At 42.2% G+C, this 17542-nt stretch overlaps 1 protein-coding gene across 5 annotated transcripts in view; it reads right to left on the bottom strand.

Annotated features, from left to right (window-relative positions):
* RAPGEF6 (Rap guanine nucleotide exchange factor 6) overlaps positions 1 to 17542 on the bottom strand; it is a 251129-nt gene that overhangs the window by 46494 nt on the left and 187093 nt on the right. For all 5 annotated transcript variants that reach the window (XM_033926955.1, XM_033926960.1, XM_033926957.1 and 2 more), the window contains 2 exons: positions 11296 to 11542; positions 1263 to 1420 (listed from right to left, as the gene is read on the bottom strand). In XM_033926955.1, coding sequence (XP_033782846.1) covers positions 1263 to 1420; positions 11296 to 11542 — 405 coding nt within the window. The remainder of the gene's footprint in view (positions 1 to 1262; positions 1421 to 11295; positions 11543 to 17542) is intronic.

Below are 17542 nucleotides of genomic sequence, written 5' to 3'. Positions count from 1 at the left end.
ATCTGTAAGAATGAATGTGTTTTTATACTCCACTCAATATAATACTAGAACCAAGACTTCTCAGAGTAAATGTCCAAAATAGAAGTTAGATGAAATTCAAATACAATAAAGTAAATGCATTTATACATACGCTCAGATATGTGTAATCCGACCAAGAGCCGTGGCTCCTATAGCCGAACCCACCGTCCCATCATTGTGTATGACTATAATGCTGGTGCTTCTTAAATAATAAAAGTATTTTTCAGTGGCAATAAAAGGAAAAACAATTCCTACTTAACTTAAAAGGGGTGTTGGTAGGTCCCGACATGGACCATGTTTGGGTTCGGCTATAGGAGCCACGGCTCTTGGTCGGATTACACATATCTGAGCGTATGTATAAATGCATTTACTTTATAGTATTTGAATTTCATCTAACTTCTATTTTGGACATTTACTCTGAGAAGTCTTGGTTCTAGTCTTATATTGTTATGGAGTTTGACCTCTCAGCCCTGCTTTCTTTCAGAGTGTTTTTTGACTATTTTTGACTTTATACTCCACTCTACATGCCAACACCCCCCTCACGGTGTAGCCTCCCCCTCAATCAATAGTCCATGAATTGCGACCAGGTCTTAGAAATGGCTTGCAGTGTTTCTACGCAACAGACTAGATCTTGGTTAACTACAGAAATACAAATGTCTTTTAAAGATGCATTTGCAGAAATAAAACAGAACTTTGCCATGCAGCTCTCATGTGGTACACTGGGGAAATCAGCACAGCCAGACCCAGAAAAATGGTGTTATTGAACATCAGACATCTGTGAGGTCCAACTTGCCTCAAAGAGTAAAAACTGCAGTGAAGCTAAATTTATGACAATGATGTTCTTATTATTTATTTAGGCTGCTTTTGTTAACTATGTCAGTTCTGAGAAGAACAGCCCAACCTTAATAATGTATTGACATTACGAGTAGCACACTATGCCATAATATGCACTGTTTAAATATTTGCTTTGCCTAAATTATTGTTCTACATTAGCCTTGGGTGAATTTCTTAAAAAATGTGATAAATCCTAATAAGTAAATAAAATATCGGAAGAGCAAGCCCTTCTGATGTCTTTGAAGCTGTGTTTTTCCCCTTGTCATGGATATAATCTCCTTTAGCCCCAGAATTAACAGATACACAAAACTTAAGAACCTCACATATACACAGTATTTTTAAAATATTAAAATCAATGATCGACATGCAGCATGACTAAGCAGTTTATGAGGATTTGGCTGCATATTTACCTGAAGGATTGGAGAAATCTAGCATGCTGGTGGTAGGATGCAAGAGGTCAGGGCTACTGGAGGACAGGGTACCAGGAATAGGCATTATAGCTACACTGTGTCTGCACTGCTGGGTTCCAACGATACTGTCATCTTGAGAGTGGCTGATGCTGCCATCACTGCAAAAAAATATAATTGGGGGAGGGAAAGGGAAGGGAAGGGATAGCAAGAAAAGAAGACCTACATTTAGCCTTTTCATGAAACTGAAAAGCTGTAGAAAACATTAGACACCAGCTGTGCTATAACAGAAACATCTCCCATCAGTTAAAAAAGGGATTTTTTTCCTCCCCATCTCTCATATCAATATATTAATAAAAGTGGCGCAGCCACAGGTGGGCCCAGACAGGCTGGAGGCCTGTCCACGTTGGGCTCAGAGCCACCCAAAATTGGTGCTCCCTTAGTGTGGCTGGTGGGGATCCCCAAATCCTGCCAGCTGAAGACCTCTTCTTTGCTATAGCTCTTCCAACCTGAGCAGCAACTGGCATTGTTCTGGTGCTGCCACTACCACCCCTGCTACCACCCCTCCCATTCTTCCCGTGCATACCCCAATTTTGTTCACACATGCCTGTATTTAAAACTGAGCATATGCAAAGGCCAGCAGTGACCAGGGCTCAAGGAAAGTACCACCAGCTGTTCATGTTGGAAAAGTTCTGGCTGGGAGGTGGTCTTCAAATGGCAGAGCCTATGGATCCCCTCCTGTTCAGGTATTTCTATTTTGGGCCTGGGAATAACTGGAAAAGGCTAGGTCTGCAGAGGTGAAATTTCCTAGCCACCCACTCCGGACTCAAGCCTACTCTAAACTGTCTGGTTATACCACTGTTCAAACACCATTGATCAATAGCATTGATGTTCAAACCTCTCTTACACCATAATGGTGTAATGCTTACAAACTATTTTCTCAAAGTACACCACTTTTTAGCACTTATATTTTCAATGTTTAATATTTAAGGCATATACTCATAGTAGTCCATTCAATAATAAACCTTAAATGCAATCAATCTTTTAGATACACCATTTAGACCTTAGTGGCGCTACTGTGTGTTATTTAAGCTTCACACACCATAATCATCGTTGGTCTTATTTTAATTAATTCTAATCTTCATCTCACTTTAAATTTTCTATTTCACTTGGTATATTTAATCAAAAGTTTATATATACTCATCCTATGTGCAGGTACGACTAGGGGGTTCTTGTTCCAACACAGACCTATGTTTCGCCGGAGCTTTTTCAAGGAAAGTCCCCTTAGTTTGCCTGTACCATTTTTCCCATCATACATTTAAAGCTCCTCCCACATCAGAGAGAAGGTGTCCGGCTCAGTCATGGGACACACATAGGAGCTGCTGCCCACGGCTTTCTGCAGAGCAATGACTGCAGCTAAAAGGAGGCAGGAGCCGGCCAGAAAAAGGTAAAACATCCGCTGGAGGGAGGCACATACTTGGGGCACAGAATGGAGGGAGGGAGGGAGAGAGAGAGAGGGGCACGTTGGAACTCAGGAGGGAAAGAAGCGCTTTGGGACACCGAAGGTAGTATGAGGCTGACGTAAGTCGGATGTTCGTAAAACTGGACTGCCTGTATACAAATGTCATGTTATGTTTTGAAGGAGGAGAAAGAAAACAGTTTAAGCAATTCATTATGAGAGATTAATCTCAAACTGTTCTAAAAACAGAAGATTTAGCTTTGGTTTTAAAAGCAATTTTTCCCTGCCATTTAACTTGATTGAGAGCTGAATTGAACGCACACGTACCCACCTGTGAGAAGTTTCAATCACAAATTTAACAACTTTCAGGGAATATTTTAAGACTCTAGTATATAGTTTATTACTTATATCCCGCCTTTATACAAGGCGGATCACAACATTACATGCATAATAAAATACAAAAACCCGTAAAACATGTTACAAAGCAATCGATAATATCGATAAAGGTTCATCACAGAAAAGCGCCCGGAGGAAGCTGATCTTAATATTAAACACCATAACATCATATCAGGAGGCATTTTCATTTGACAAAAAATATGCCACTTCAACAGTTTCTTAAATTGGCCCAAATCTTCCTACTCTTGAATATACACTGGAAGTTTGTTCCGCTCCACAGGTCCCGCACAGGAAAAAAACACTTTTTCTGATCACTTCATGCTGAAAAGTTTTATTTGATAGAATTACTAGGTCAAAGTGTCCTGCAGAGCACAATTGCCTAGCAGGTACACATGGTACTATACAGTTCTGTAAGTATAAGGTAAACCCCCGCAAATTCGCAGTTCGCAAATCGCGGACTCAGTAATTCGCAGTATTTTCCGACCACCTCTTCCTGGTACTAAAGTCATGGTTACACCAATTAGGAGCTGCTTTGACACCCTATCTGGCGTATCAAAACAGCTCCTGATTGGTGTAACCATGACTTTAGTACCAGGAAGAGGTGGTCAGAAAATGTACCTGTCTTCGTAAGTACAATTTAAGCACCTGCCAGCACCCCAGCTGCCCTCTCCTACTTTCGATCAGCTGAAAAACTGTATTTGCGGTTTTTCAAAATTTGCAGGTGTTCCTGGAACAGAACCCCCGTGAATTTCAGGAGAGTACTGTTCAGGAAAAAGAGTTGATGTAAACTTAAATACACTATCAATAACAATTTGTATTTTACTCGATATTCTACTGTCAGTCAAAAGAGTGAAATCAAATATGCAGTTACATGCTCAAATCCCCCAGGAGTCCTGCAAGCTTGCTTTTTCCCTCACTATTGAAAATGTGATTGTGAAACAGCACCCCCCACTGGCAGGACTGTAGGTAGAGCACTCCAGCTCAGTTTACTAAAGAGAACAGTGGTGATGGGACCATGTAACAGCAAGAAGACATCCATTGCTTTTTAAGGGCCCTTTTACTAAGTTGAGGTATAAAGTGGCCTTAGTGGGCTCTTGGGCAGGTTTCTCCTACAACATGATAAGATCATATTTGCCATAAAAATGGTTTATTACAAAATCAAAAAAGGGGTAATTACTCCCCAAAAAATAAATGGACTTGGGCTAAGGATAGAGTGCTCACTATAAACAAAGTCCCCAAATCAATCAATTTCACATATTCTTAATGATTCATAAAGCATCTGCTCATAGATTATTGATTCACAAGGCACCATACGGTAAAGAACTTTTTACCCGCAGTACGTATCATTTTCTTATCATAGTACATAAGCTACTGAATGTCAAAACTCTATCGATAAAAAGATGTAAATGTCAAACACTTATCTTTAAAACTGATGACAAAAGCAGGTAGTGAATAGGTGGTAAAACCCGGCTTTGATATGAGCCATATTTTGCAATCGCTACCTCAGGAAGCTGGAGCAATGACTTTTTTTCTTTTTTGTTGTTTCCAAAATGCCTTGGTCTTAATGGATCCAAAACTTTAATGAAAAAGACCCCCTTCTGATAAGCTACCACTTTATTCATTACCCGCTTTTGTCATGAAGGGTTGTGCTTCACTGGTTGAGCTGCTGCTTCTGCACCCAGAGGTTGAGATTTCAAATCCTGGTGCTGTTCCTTGTGGCCCTGGGCAAGTCACTTAATTTTCCAGTGCCCACCACTTTTAATATAAGCTTTGAAATGCCAGAGCCACAAAAAGGTGGCATACAAGTCCCCATTCCCTTTCCCTTATAAACATAGAAATATGATGCTAGATAAAGGCCAAGTGGCCCATCTGCAGTAACCATTATCTCTTCCTCTCTCTAAGAATCCCACGTACCTATCCCATGTTTCTTGAATTCAGACACAGTCTCTGTCTCCATCACCTCTTCCAGGAAACTGTTCCACACATCTACCACCACCTTAGATTTCTCCTGAGCCTATCACCTCTTAACTTCATCCTATGCCCTCTCATTCCAGAGCTTCCTTTCAAATTAGAGACTAGACTCATTTGCATTTATACATGCGCATAAGTGTTTGAAGTTTACATCTTTTTATCGCTAGAGTTTTTGCTACCCAGTAAGCCATTTGTAGCTTATGCGCTATGATTAGAATATGAAATGAACTACGGGTAAAAATTTATTTACCGTATGGTGCCTTGTGAATCAATTATCTATAAGCAGATGAAAATCTATTTAATGTGCTTTTTGAATCATTAAGCATATGTGAAATTGATAGATCTGGGGACTTTATTTATGGTGAACAGCCACAAAAATGTCTTCTTTTTTTTCATTTTTTCCATTAATAGCCATTTGCTAATGTTGCGATTAGGGTACAGCTATCGCCCATTTTATAGGTGGTAAAGGGTTCATACGCTATTCATATACTAATCAGTTAGAACATAGTAATGTAGCTACATTTAGGGCAGGAACACCCATTCTTCACCCCCAAACACATCCCTGCCAAGAAAAAAATATATATATTTTTTGTGCCCCATTAGCATGTGCCGATTTGGCTGTAACCACAGGATGCCCGAGCGCATTCTATGGTATGTCATTTTAAGCTGCGGTAAGAACTTAATAAAAAGTCCCCATAGGAAGTTATACTGGTACATCCCCTACACAAGTAAGTTAGATCATTTCTTACCAAAACAGTCCCCTGAGAAGGTGATGTGGTAACAGAGAAAAGAAAAACACACAAAACAGTTAACATTCAATGCGAAGAAACATCCTTTGAGGAATAAGGATGATTTCAGCCACTACTTACAAACACACACCAGCAAAATGACAGGGCCACACAATAGGAGCAAGAAAAGTTCTGAGACAGATTTTTGTTCAACATGCTAAATTAACAAGAGAAACAACTTCAGAAACCCCAGTAATGTCAACTGATGCCTGTCTGTACCCCAAAAAAACAAACCAACCCTCAAACTTGGATAACTATTACATAAAAAATATAATTTTCAAAACCATTTCTGTGGATAAAACAGTGGTTTACTACTTACGCTTGCCATATATCATATATACAAAATGGAACTCACCATTGCAATGCAAAAAGGTTATGTGAGTAAATTTCAGAAAGTCTGGGGACCGTTAACAGATTTTTGTAATGAATGATTAACTTTTCCTATGATAAGATATTTGATTAGAGGGGAAAGGGGTGGGATTTTATTTCTGATTATTACATAATATATCAATATTTGAATGAATTCATAATAAAGATGATTTTATGTATTGTTGAATTGGGAGGGAGGGAGGGATGGGGGATTATTATATTCAATAAGAATGATATAAATTTAGATTTCTTACATAATATTTTAACTTTATAGAATACTAATTTTTTAATGAAATGTTAAATTTGATGCTAATATGTGAGTTAATCAAGTGTGTATCTTTAAGTTTTATATGAGTTTATTTGATACACTTATTGTAACATACGAAAATGAATAAAGAATTATAATAATACTACTTACGCTTGCCAATACATATAGGGAATGTAGGAGACAACTGAAAACATATCTGTTCCTAAAGTACATAGGAAACTGATTCGCACAATCTCTCTCTCAATACCAGATCTCTAGAACTGCTAAACAATAGATATTAACTATGTCAATTATATTCAATTTGTAACATTTTTTATAATCATTGTAAACCGCATAGAACTTCACAGTCCTGCGGTATATAAACTGTTATTATTATTATTAAAACATTTGTATCCCTCTTATCAATCACAACAAATATCAAATATTATATTGCAAAACTAGCCACCCAGTAAAGAGAGACAAGTATGCACATACAGTCAAGCATGTACGCACTTTTACTGGCAGAGTCTCTTCCAAAAGTGGGATTTTCATTTTCGCATATACTTTTGAAAATTTGAGCATATACGCACAAATTAACCCAGAAATTTTCAGCGCCCCCAAAGAGCAGGCATAAGATGTACACACACTGTTTTCCTGGGGTACTTTTCAAAGCAAAATTTTGTATGTGAATACTTTCCCTTTGAAAAATTGGCAGTGCCCACATCTACAAAAGTATGCCTGTACTTCCTTGCCCATGCAAGCTGTTATAAAACAATGGCCAGAAAGGAGTTCATTTCTTATCACTTCTACAACTTTACATGCAAAGGGCTTTAATAAAACTACAAGGTTAAACACACGACTAGATATTCCCAGGGCTGTGGTTTAGGTGGAGTGCCACAGAACTATACTTTGTGCACACGTTTACCCCTTCTTCCAAGCAGATGTAAGATTTCTGCATGAGCGTTTTGGGCTCTTCATAAAACAGGCTTAACATAGGCACTTTTTCTTCACATTCAATATAAGAACCATGTTATCAATCAAGTCCCCTAATCATTTAACTATCACCAAGTGGGAGGTCTAGCCTTATCTTTCAAAATACAAGAAAAACGAGAGTTTGGGTGGCTTTTCTATTTAAATGTTACTACTACTACTACTATTTATCACTTCTAAAGCGCTGAAAAGCTTACGCAGTGCTTACTCCCTCCCTACCTCCCATGCCCCAGTGCCGTCATTCTTCTCTTAGTCGCCACCCTAAGACTAAAATAAATAAATAGATCTGTGCTGTTTTCTGGTATTCTGTCCTAAAGGAAAGGGGAAATCCTACTAGCATTTTTAAGAAAAGTAAGAATTTAAATTTTGTCCAAAACCATTATTTATTTTTAGCTAAGGCACACAATACAGCTTTGACATATGATTTTTTTTTTTCTTCTTACAATGCTTCCCAATGTGTTACCAGCCTCTTGAAAAACTGTTCCCTACTTTTGAGACAACTTTTAAGGGGAAAATGTTTCACTCTAATTTGAAGAAAATCTCAGCTCCTATTGAGCAACAAAATCTCCAGAATCATGAGAACCAGGAGCTTATCAGAGTGGCTTTCTCCAGCTAAGCGTTTGGTAGAGGTAGCATTTATTCACTTAAATGTTTTAATCCATTTTTTTTGTTCCCATACCAAAATAATTATAGCTTCTGAATATGCTGTGGGCGCGATCAGATCAGACCAGTAGTTTTCTCCTGACTTGTACACACTGTGGGAAGATTGGCCAATGAGTTATTCATGTATTATCTAAAAGGCATCCCCAGTACGATATGCATTTGCAAATCAAGAAAGAGGAACAGAAAACACCACACTGATAACACAAGGCACACAACAGCAATTACAAATCTTAAGTAATGCAATCAAGCATAAAAAGATATAAATGCAAGAATTCATTAAGCAAAACCAATCACTACAGAGGAAATAAACCTGAAGCAATTTATAACTCCCACACCTTTCTAAACAAATATGAATCATTTCCAGCCTTCAAATTGCTTTTTAAAGAGATTCTTTAAATTCATGTCTAAAGCAGGAGTGGCAGCCTAGTAATTAGAGAAGAAAAGAACAGCAAACACTGGCAACCTTGATTCAGTCAATGTGGGAGAGACAAGAGAAATGGACTGGCAGAGGGAGATGATAACCAGTCCTGCATCTGAAAGGACTTTTTTGCTGATCTCATCCACATCAGACTCAGAAGAATTGCTATACTGGGACAGACCGAAGGTCTATCAAGCCCAGTATCCTGTTTCCAACAGTGACCAACCTGGCAGAAACCCAAAGAGTAACAACATTCCAGAGCTGAGATTGTGATGTCATAATGCCTCATTCCACCAATGCCTAAGAGACAACTTCATCAATGATGTCAAAATGGCTTGATTGTCCTATACTTGGCTCACATAAGAACATAAGAATTGCCATACTGAGACAGACCGAAGAAGGTCCATCAAGCCCAGTATCCTGTTTCCAACAATGGCCAACCCAGGTCCCAAGTACCTAGCTAGATTCTAAGTAGCAAAGCAGATTTTATGCCTCTCATCCTAGGAATAAGCAGATTTCCCCAAGCCATCTCAATAATGGCCTATGGACTTCTCTTTTAAGAAATTATCCAAACTTTTTAAAAACCCCGCTAAGCTAATTGATTTCACCACATTCTCTGGCAATGAATTCCAGGGTTTAATTACACGTTGTGTGAAGAAATATTTTCTCCGATTTGTTTTAAATCTACTACTTAATAGCTTCATCACAGGTCCTCTAGTCCTAGTATTTTTGGAGAGAGTGAACAAGCAATACACATCTACCCTTTCCACGCCACTCATTATTTTATAGACCTCTATCATATCACCCCTGAGCTGTCTCTTCTCCAAGCTGAAAAGCTCTAGCCGCTTTAGCCTTTCATCACAGGGAAATCATCCCATCCCTTTTATAATTTTCATCACCCTTCTCTGTGCCTTTTCTAATTCTGCTATACCTTTTTTGAGATATGGTGACCACAACTGCACACAGTATTCGAGAAGTGGCTTTGAGGTTCTGTTTTGCAGTTATATTCACTCCTCATTTGTATATTTGGTCACTTTCCTTTGAGATATGCTCCCTGTTGAGCTCAGATCAAAACTTTCCCAAATTGAAAGCAGGCCCTAAGACTTAGAGCCCCATATTCAGCTGGCAGCGATCAGCGTTTTTCTGACTGCCTGACAGAGCTTCCTATTTCCAGTGCTACAGAGAGAGGCTTCTTGCCCAGCAAGAAGCAGTCTGATTTCAGTGCAGCGACAATCAAGGCAAGTTCCAGGGACACGAGGGACATGGAGAAGGAGTGAACAGAGGAGCAAGCTGCTGGAATGCACGGTGAGATATGAAGAGGTGCCCGGAGAGAGAGAGATGGATGCGGATTGCTAGAGGGGGGAGGGAAGAAGGAGAGAGAGAGAAAGATGGAGAGGGTGTTCTACAGTGTGTGGTGCAGTGGTTAGAGCTACAACCTCGGCACCCTGAGGTTGTGGGTTCAAATCCGCCCTGCTCCTTGTGACCCTGAGCAAGTCACTTAATCTCCATTGTCCCAGGTACATTAGATAGTGTGGGAGACCGCCTGGACAGTTAGAGAATAATGCTTGAGTACCTGAATAATTTGTAATGCACTAGAATTGTACGATATGTGGAATATAAAAAAAGGGAGAAGGGAGAGAAATGAGAAAAGATGGTGCCCACTGAGAAGAGTAAAAGAGGAGAGACATGAAGGTATGGTACCCATAGAGGGAAGGAAGAGAGGATTATCTAATCTAATCCTCTATTTGTGCGTTGCTCATACCTATATACAGGCTCAAGGCGACTGTAAAGAGACGCAAGAGGGAGGAGAGGAGGGAGAAAGGGGAGGTGGATAGGTAGGAGGGAGGGGAAGGGAAAGAGAAAGGGGAGGAAAAGAGGAGAGGGTAAAGGAGATAAAGTATCAAACAGATGGGTTTTCAGTTTTCTTCAGAAGATTTTATTTTTAGTAGGGCTATACATGCTAAATTTATTTCAACTCTATTACATTTGGATCATTTTGGTGTTGAAGCGCCTGCTTCAGGAGTGATTAAAAATTTTAATCAATGTACAGCCCTACTTTATATGAATGCAAATTTACCCTCCCCCCCCCCAATGGCAGACCGTGTATTTTTAAATGGAAATGCCATTATGAAAACTGGGATGGTAAGCACCATGGAAAGAATCAACATTACCCCAACAGTAATAAGGACATTTTATTCTTTCATGCCTTACCAATCTATATACTGAAAATATTATACCATATATTAAAAGTATAATAAAGCATATTGCGTTATAAGGCAGTGCATGCAAATCTACTGCAATGATGTCTACTGTGGATATGCTGAAACTGGACCAGTTAGGTGGTACTCCAGGACTGGTTCAAGGGACAATGATCCTCCAAAGTTTTTAATGAAGCCGTGATGTGGGTGGGGTGGTTTCTTATAATAAAGAAAAAGTGTGCCTATATGAAATTTAAGATTCAGAATTTGTGAGTACATTTAGAATAATATATTTGTAAATTTCCTTGACTGTGCTGGGGTTACTTCTTGAGAGCCCCCTGGGGAGGGAACCACTAGGTATAGCCAAATGTATTACATGCTCTTATGGATATTAGCCTGGGAACAGAGCCATGTGATTGGCCAATCAAGAAAACAATGTGCCTGAGTAGAGACAGATGGGATGCCGATCAATAGAATCATATATAGAAAAGGATCACAGTGCCCATCTGCAACACAGACGGCAGCGGTAAAACTTACCTGAATGGCTTTGGAGGTAAAATGCTAAATCTTGTCTTGTCCAAGATTTTCCTGATTCGGTTCCTCCCACCAGACACAGTGTTTGCTTTGATTTTCTTGCTTCCCTTGTCACGTGGGAACACCTGCTCCATGTCCGCCGGCAGATCCGGAATGGAGTAGCGGTTGTTTTTCTTCTCTGCAATTTTGGGAATGTGAGGCATTCCATTCTTCTTCTCCTGCCCAATTCTGCTGAGCAATTCCTTAAACACTGCAAATTAAAGTAGTAAGTACAAAAGTTTTCCAGAGTTTTGTAAACATGCCCCTAAACACTCCCTTTCTTTATCTCCATGCTAAATGGAAATCAGAAAAACACAATTGTGAGTTTAAGAGATACAGAACATTACTGCAGGTGGCAACATTATGGCATTTGAATCCAATAACTTTATTGTTCAAGTGTTTACATCCTTATTTTCTTATCAAGCAGCAAGTGATTGGCCCGCTCATCCAAACAAAAACTTTTATTCAGTTTGGGTACTTTAAAAAGAAAATTAACAATTTTGTTCCAAAAACATATCCTTGCTTTATAAAATGTGTATAGCCCACTTTTAAATTACAGGTTATTATATATTGTTAAATCCTAGCCTAGCTTCTTTGCTTTGTTATCCGCTATGAACTAGCTGTTGGTGGGATACAAATGATGTTAACTAACTGGAGTTTCATCTGGGAGAGTGTGACAGTGGTTAAAGTAGCACCCTGAGGTTGTGGGTTCAAACCCCCTGGGCAAGTCACTTAATCATTAGATATATTTAAACTGTGGATTGATATCAGACACCCAGACATGGTTTGACACGGGTGTCTGAGGTCTTTTATTTATTTATTTTTTTTTAAATTCTTTATTCATTTTAAAACTTTCATCAAGTGTATAAAAATTGCAACTCAATAACATAGATTTAAACACTTGTATATCTAAGAGCAGCACTAGTGCCGAAGAGAGAGGAGAGAAGGGAAGCAGGAAGCAGAGGAGACAGGCAGCGTTGGTGCCGGGCACCGAAGCAAGCAGGAGGAGGAAGACAGTAGGCTCGGGGTAGCGGCGAGAGTTCGCTCCGCCCCCCCCAAGCGTCACAGGCAGCGCCGGACTCCCCCTTGAAAAGGGGAGGAGCCAGCGCGGCACACGCGGTGCCGAAGAGAGAGGAGAGAAGGGAAGCAGGAAGCAGAGGAGACAGGCAGCGTTGGTGCCGGGCACCGAAGCAAGCAGGAGGAGGAAGACAGTAGGCTCGGGGTAGCGGCGAGAGTTCGCTCCGCCCCCCCCAAGCGTCACAGGCAGCGCCGGACTCCCCCTTGAAAAGGGGAGGAGCCAGCGCGGCACACGCGGTGCCGAAGAGAGAGGAGAGAAGGGAAGCAGGAAGCAGAGGAGACAGGCAGCGTTGGTGCCGGGCACCGAAGCAAGCAGGAGGAGGAAGACAGTAGGCTCGGGGTAGCGGCGAGAGTTCGCTCCGCCCCCCCCAAGCGTCACAGGCAGCGCCGGACTCCCCCTTGAAAAGGGGAGGAGCCAGCGCGGCACACGCGGTGCCGAAGAGAGAGGAGAGAAGGGAAGCAGGAAGCAGAGGAGACAGGCAGCGTTGGTGCCGGGCACCGAAGCAAGCAGGAGGAGGAAGACAGTAGGCTCGGGGTAGCGGCGAGAGTTCGCTCCGCCCCCCCCAAGCGTCACAGGCAGCGCCGGACTCCCCCTTGAAAAGGGGAGGAGCCAACGGCGCCCAGCCGTTCGGCGCGCGGCGAAGGCGTGCGGTAAAGGCGCTCGCCTTAGCGAGAGCGCCTTTGCGAAGGGCCTTGCAAGGGACGAGCGCTACTCTCAAGAACACCAGAGGAGAACAGACCGGTAAGGAACCGACAACCACAGAAGGTAAGGAAGAGACAGACACAAAAGAAACCAACCCGCACATACAATCAAGGTGAGGTAGAGCAGAGACAGCACACACGAGAGAGACAACAAGGCAAGCAACACAAGGAAGCAGCAGGCAAGGGACACAAGCACACAAAGGCACAGGCACTGTAACACAAACAGACTCACTCAAATAGGAAGCTTGCAGTCAGGAAGTCAGAAGGTAAGGGGGAGGTAGGATCAGTAGGAAAAAGAGCAGCAGTAGGTCACAACAAATCACTCAGACAACCCACGAGTGAAGCACGAAATGGAAGCCCAAGGAAGTCAGAAGATGAGCTTTCCTGTCTTCTGCATCGACTGCAATATGTATGACTACCTCCCTTCGGGGATCCAGGCATACATTTGCGATCGATGCATGGAGATGGATAGCTTGAAATGTCAGGTAAGACTATTGGAGGGAACAGTGATGGAACTCGAAGACAGAATCCGAGCACAAGGGAAGATTCTAGTGGAGTACAGCCCAAACGACGAGGTCAAGGATCTAGAAACGTTCATAGAGGAAGCCCATCAGCACCACGTAGAGTTCCCAGGGCTGGAAAACTGTACTCAGGAAACACATGTGAGGAGAGAAGACATCCATGCAAACACAGAAGAAAACGAAGACGAGATAGGAGACAACCGCACAACAGGAGGAATAGTGAGAGCACAGGAAGATGTCCCCCCACCCAAAGAACAGGAAACAATTTCAAGAGTATCATTGGAGGAAGATGACTGGCCCTACTCCAAGGACGTGGACCTACGCCCCCCAAGGAACTCCCGAATAAAGAAGATGGGGATCATCATAGGCGACTCCATTATACGACACGTGGACAGCCACACCGCAGGAGGAAGAGAGGACAGAGTCGTCACCTGTCTGCCTGGAGCAAGAGTAAAGGATGTGACCAGCAGGATCTCCAGGATCATAGATGGCGCACGGGGAGTGGACACCGCTGTGCTTATCCACGTGGGAACAAATGATGTGAGCGGGCGGAAGTATGACAGGGAAGAGATGAAGGGCCAGCTCCGCTCACTCGGAAGACAATTGAAGATCAGGGAGGTGAAGGTGGCCTTCTCTGAAATCCTCCCTGTACCAAGAGCAGATGGAAAGAGACAAGGGGAATTGCAAGTGATCAACGCCTGGATGAGACGATGGTGCGAAGACGAAGGCTTCGACTTCGTGCGCAACTGGACGGCGTTCTGGGGAAAAAGCAAGTACTACAGAAGGGATGGACTACACCTCAACAAGGAAGGAGCAAGAGTTTTGGCAGGCAACATGAAGAAAGCAATAGAGAAGGCTTTAAACTGAAGGACAGGGGAAAGCCGACAGTCGACAACCGGTCGATGGCACGGACAACAGGATGCCCCGACGTAGGAACAAAGGACCACTACTCATACACAAGAGAGGTCGACCTCACAGCCAACAAAGGAGAACAAGCAGGAAAGGACAACTCAGACACAGGAGGGGATGACCACACAGCAAACATGGGAGATAACACAGGAGCAGTAAAGGATACCGTAAATGAAACTGTAAGGACAGCCAAGAGTAGAAGGTCCAAAAAGGTAACACGAAGGGAACTTAGATGTATGTATACAAATGCTAGAAGTCTAGGAAACAAAATGGGAGAACTAGAGACGATAGCAAGACATGAGAACATGGATATCATTGGCATAACAGAAACATGGTGGAATGAAGAAAACAAATGGGACACAGTACTACAGGGATACAAACTATATAGAAGAGATCGAGAAGGGCAGAAAGGTGGAGGTATTGCCCTATATGTTAAGGAAGAAATAGATTCTGTTGGAATGAGTACAACAGACAGGAAAGAGAAGCTGGAGTCCCTCTGGATCAAAATTCCTGGTCGCAATGGCGCAGATATAAAAATTGGCCTTTACTATCGTCCCCCAGGACAGGCGGAAGTCACTGACTCAGAAATGATGGAGGAAATCAAACAAGTATGCAAGACAGGCAATGTAGTTATATTGGGAGACTTCAATTTCCCAGGAATAGACTGGAAACTAGGAGCCTCCAACTGCGGCAAGGAGGCCAAGTTCCTGGAGGTGCTAGGGGATTGCTTCCTGGAGCAAATGGTAAAAGAGCCGACAAGAGGCGACGCCACCTTGGACTTGGTCCTAAATGGTCTCACTGGACCGATAACAGAAGTAGAAGTCATGGTTCCACTGGGAACGAGTGATCACAATGTAATCAACTTTAAACTTGACATCGGGAAAGGGAAACATGTCAAAACCTTAACCACCACCTTAAACTTTAAAAAGGGTAAATACGATTGCATGAGAGCCATGGTAACAAAACGACTCGAGAAGATGGTGGACAAACTTGAAACAGTAGATCAGGCATGGTGCCTATTGAAAAATACTATTGCAGAAGCACAAGATCTCTACATTCCGAGGATTTCCAAAGATCGGAGAACTAAAGGCAAAAGAGAACCGGCATGGCTTACCATACAGGTGAAGGAAGCCATAAAGGTAAAGAAGGACTCTTTCAAAAAATGGAAATGCACGAAGACAACCGAAGCCTGGAACAAACATAAAGATGAACAGAAGAAATGTCACAAGGCGGTGAGGGAAGCAAAACAGGACTATGAGGAAAAAATAGCCCGGGAGGCCAAAAACTTCAAGCCCTTCTTTAGATACGTGAAAGGGAAAAAACCTGCAAAAGAGGCAGTGGGACCCCTGGACGACAAGGGAAGAAAAGGGTACATCAAGGAAGATAAACAAATCGCAGACAAACTAAATTCCTTCTTTGCGTCCGTTTTTACGAAGGAGGACACCTCAACAATACCTGAAGCGGAGAAAGTGTTTGCAGGAGAAATAGAAGACAGCCTCACCACAGTTGAAGTGGACTTAGCCCAGATATACTATCAGATCGACAAACTTAAAAGTGACAAATCACCTGGACCGGATGAAATTCACCCGAGAGTCTTGAAGGAATTGAAGATTGAAATTGGAGAGTTATTGCAAAAACTTGCAAACCTGTCAATCAGAACTGGTCAGATACCAGACGACTGGAGGAAAGCGAACGTCACGCCAATTTTCAAAAAAGGATCGAGAGGAGAACCGGGCAACTATAGACCTGTGAGTCTTACGTCTGTCCCCGGCAAGATGATTGAATCACTGATCAAGGATAGCATAGTTCAGCACTTGGACACACACGACTTGATGAAACCCAGTCAACATGGATTCAGGAAAGGGAAATCGTGTCTGACGAATTTACTCCAATTCTTTGAGACCGTGAACGAGCAAATTGATAGTGGAAAGCCGGTGGACATAATATACTTGGACTTCCAGAAAGCATTTGACAAAGTTCCACACGAAAGACTTCTCAGGAAGCTACAAAGCCATGGCATAGAGGGAGATATACAAAGATGGATAGGCAAATGGCTGGAAAACCGAAAGCAGAGAGTGGGCATAAATGGGAAGTTCTCCGACTGGGAGAGAGTGACTAGTGGTGTGCCCCAGGGCTCGGTACTTGGGCCGATCCTTTTTAATATTTATATCAATGACCTGGAAAACGGAACATCCAGTGAGATCATCAAGTTTGCAGACGACACAAAACTCTGCCGGGCAATCAGATCGCAGGAGGACAGTGAGGAACTCCAGAGCGATTTGTGTCGGTTACAAAAATGGGCGGAGAAATGGCAGATGAAGTTCAACGTGGAGAAATGCAAGGTAATGCATTTAGGCAGTAAAAATAAGGAATACGAGTACAGAATGTCAGGTGCAACTCTGGGGAAAAGTGAACAAGAAAGAGATCTGGGTGTACTGATAGATAGGACCCTGAAGCCGTCGGCACAATGCGTGGCAGCGGCAAATAAGGCAAATAGAATGTTGGGCATGATAAAGAAAGGAATCTCGAGTAGATCGGAGAAAGTTATAATGCCGCTTTATAGGGCAATGGTCAGACCCCACTTGGAATACTGCGTCCAACATTGGTCTCCCTACCTAAAGAAGGATATAAAACTGCTGGAGAGGGTGCAGAGACGAGCAACTAAACTAGTGAAGGGTATGGAGAAACTGGAATATGAGGATCGACTTAAAACACTGGGATTGTTCTCCCTTGAGAAAAGGAGACTGCGTGGGGATATGATCGAGACCTTCAAAATACTGAAAGGAATTGACAAAATAGAGCAGAGAAGATTATTTACAATGTCCAATTTGACACGGACAAGAGGACATGAAATGAAGCTAAGGGGGGGCAAGTTCAGGACTAATGTCAGGAAGTTCTGCTTCACACAGAGAGTGGTTGACATCTGGAATACTCTCCCAGGGGAGATTATTGCGGAATCGACAGTCCTAGGTTTCAAAAGCAAACTAGATGCATATCTCCTT

The sequence above is a fragment of the Geotrypetes seraphini genome, chromosome 18 (assembly GCF_902459505.1).
Source record: "Geotrypetes seraphini chromosome 18, aGeoSer1.1, whole genome shotgun sequence".
NCBI classification, from domain to species: Eukaryota; Metazoa; Chordata; class Amphibia; order Gymnophiona; family Dermophiidae; genus Geotrypetes; species Geotrypetes seraphini.
The sequence above is the reverse complement of the archived record's forward strand: the minus strand, read 5'-3'. Positions and strand labels throughout refer to the sequence as shown.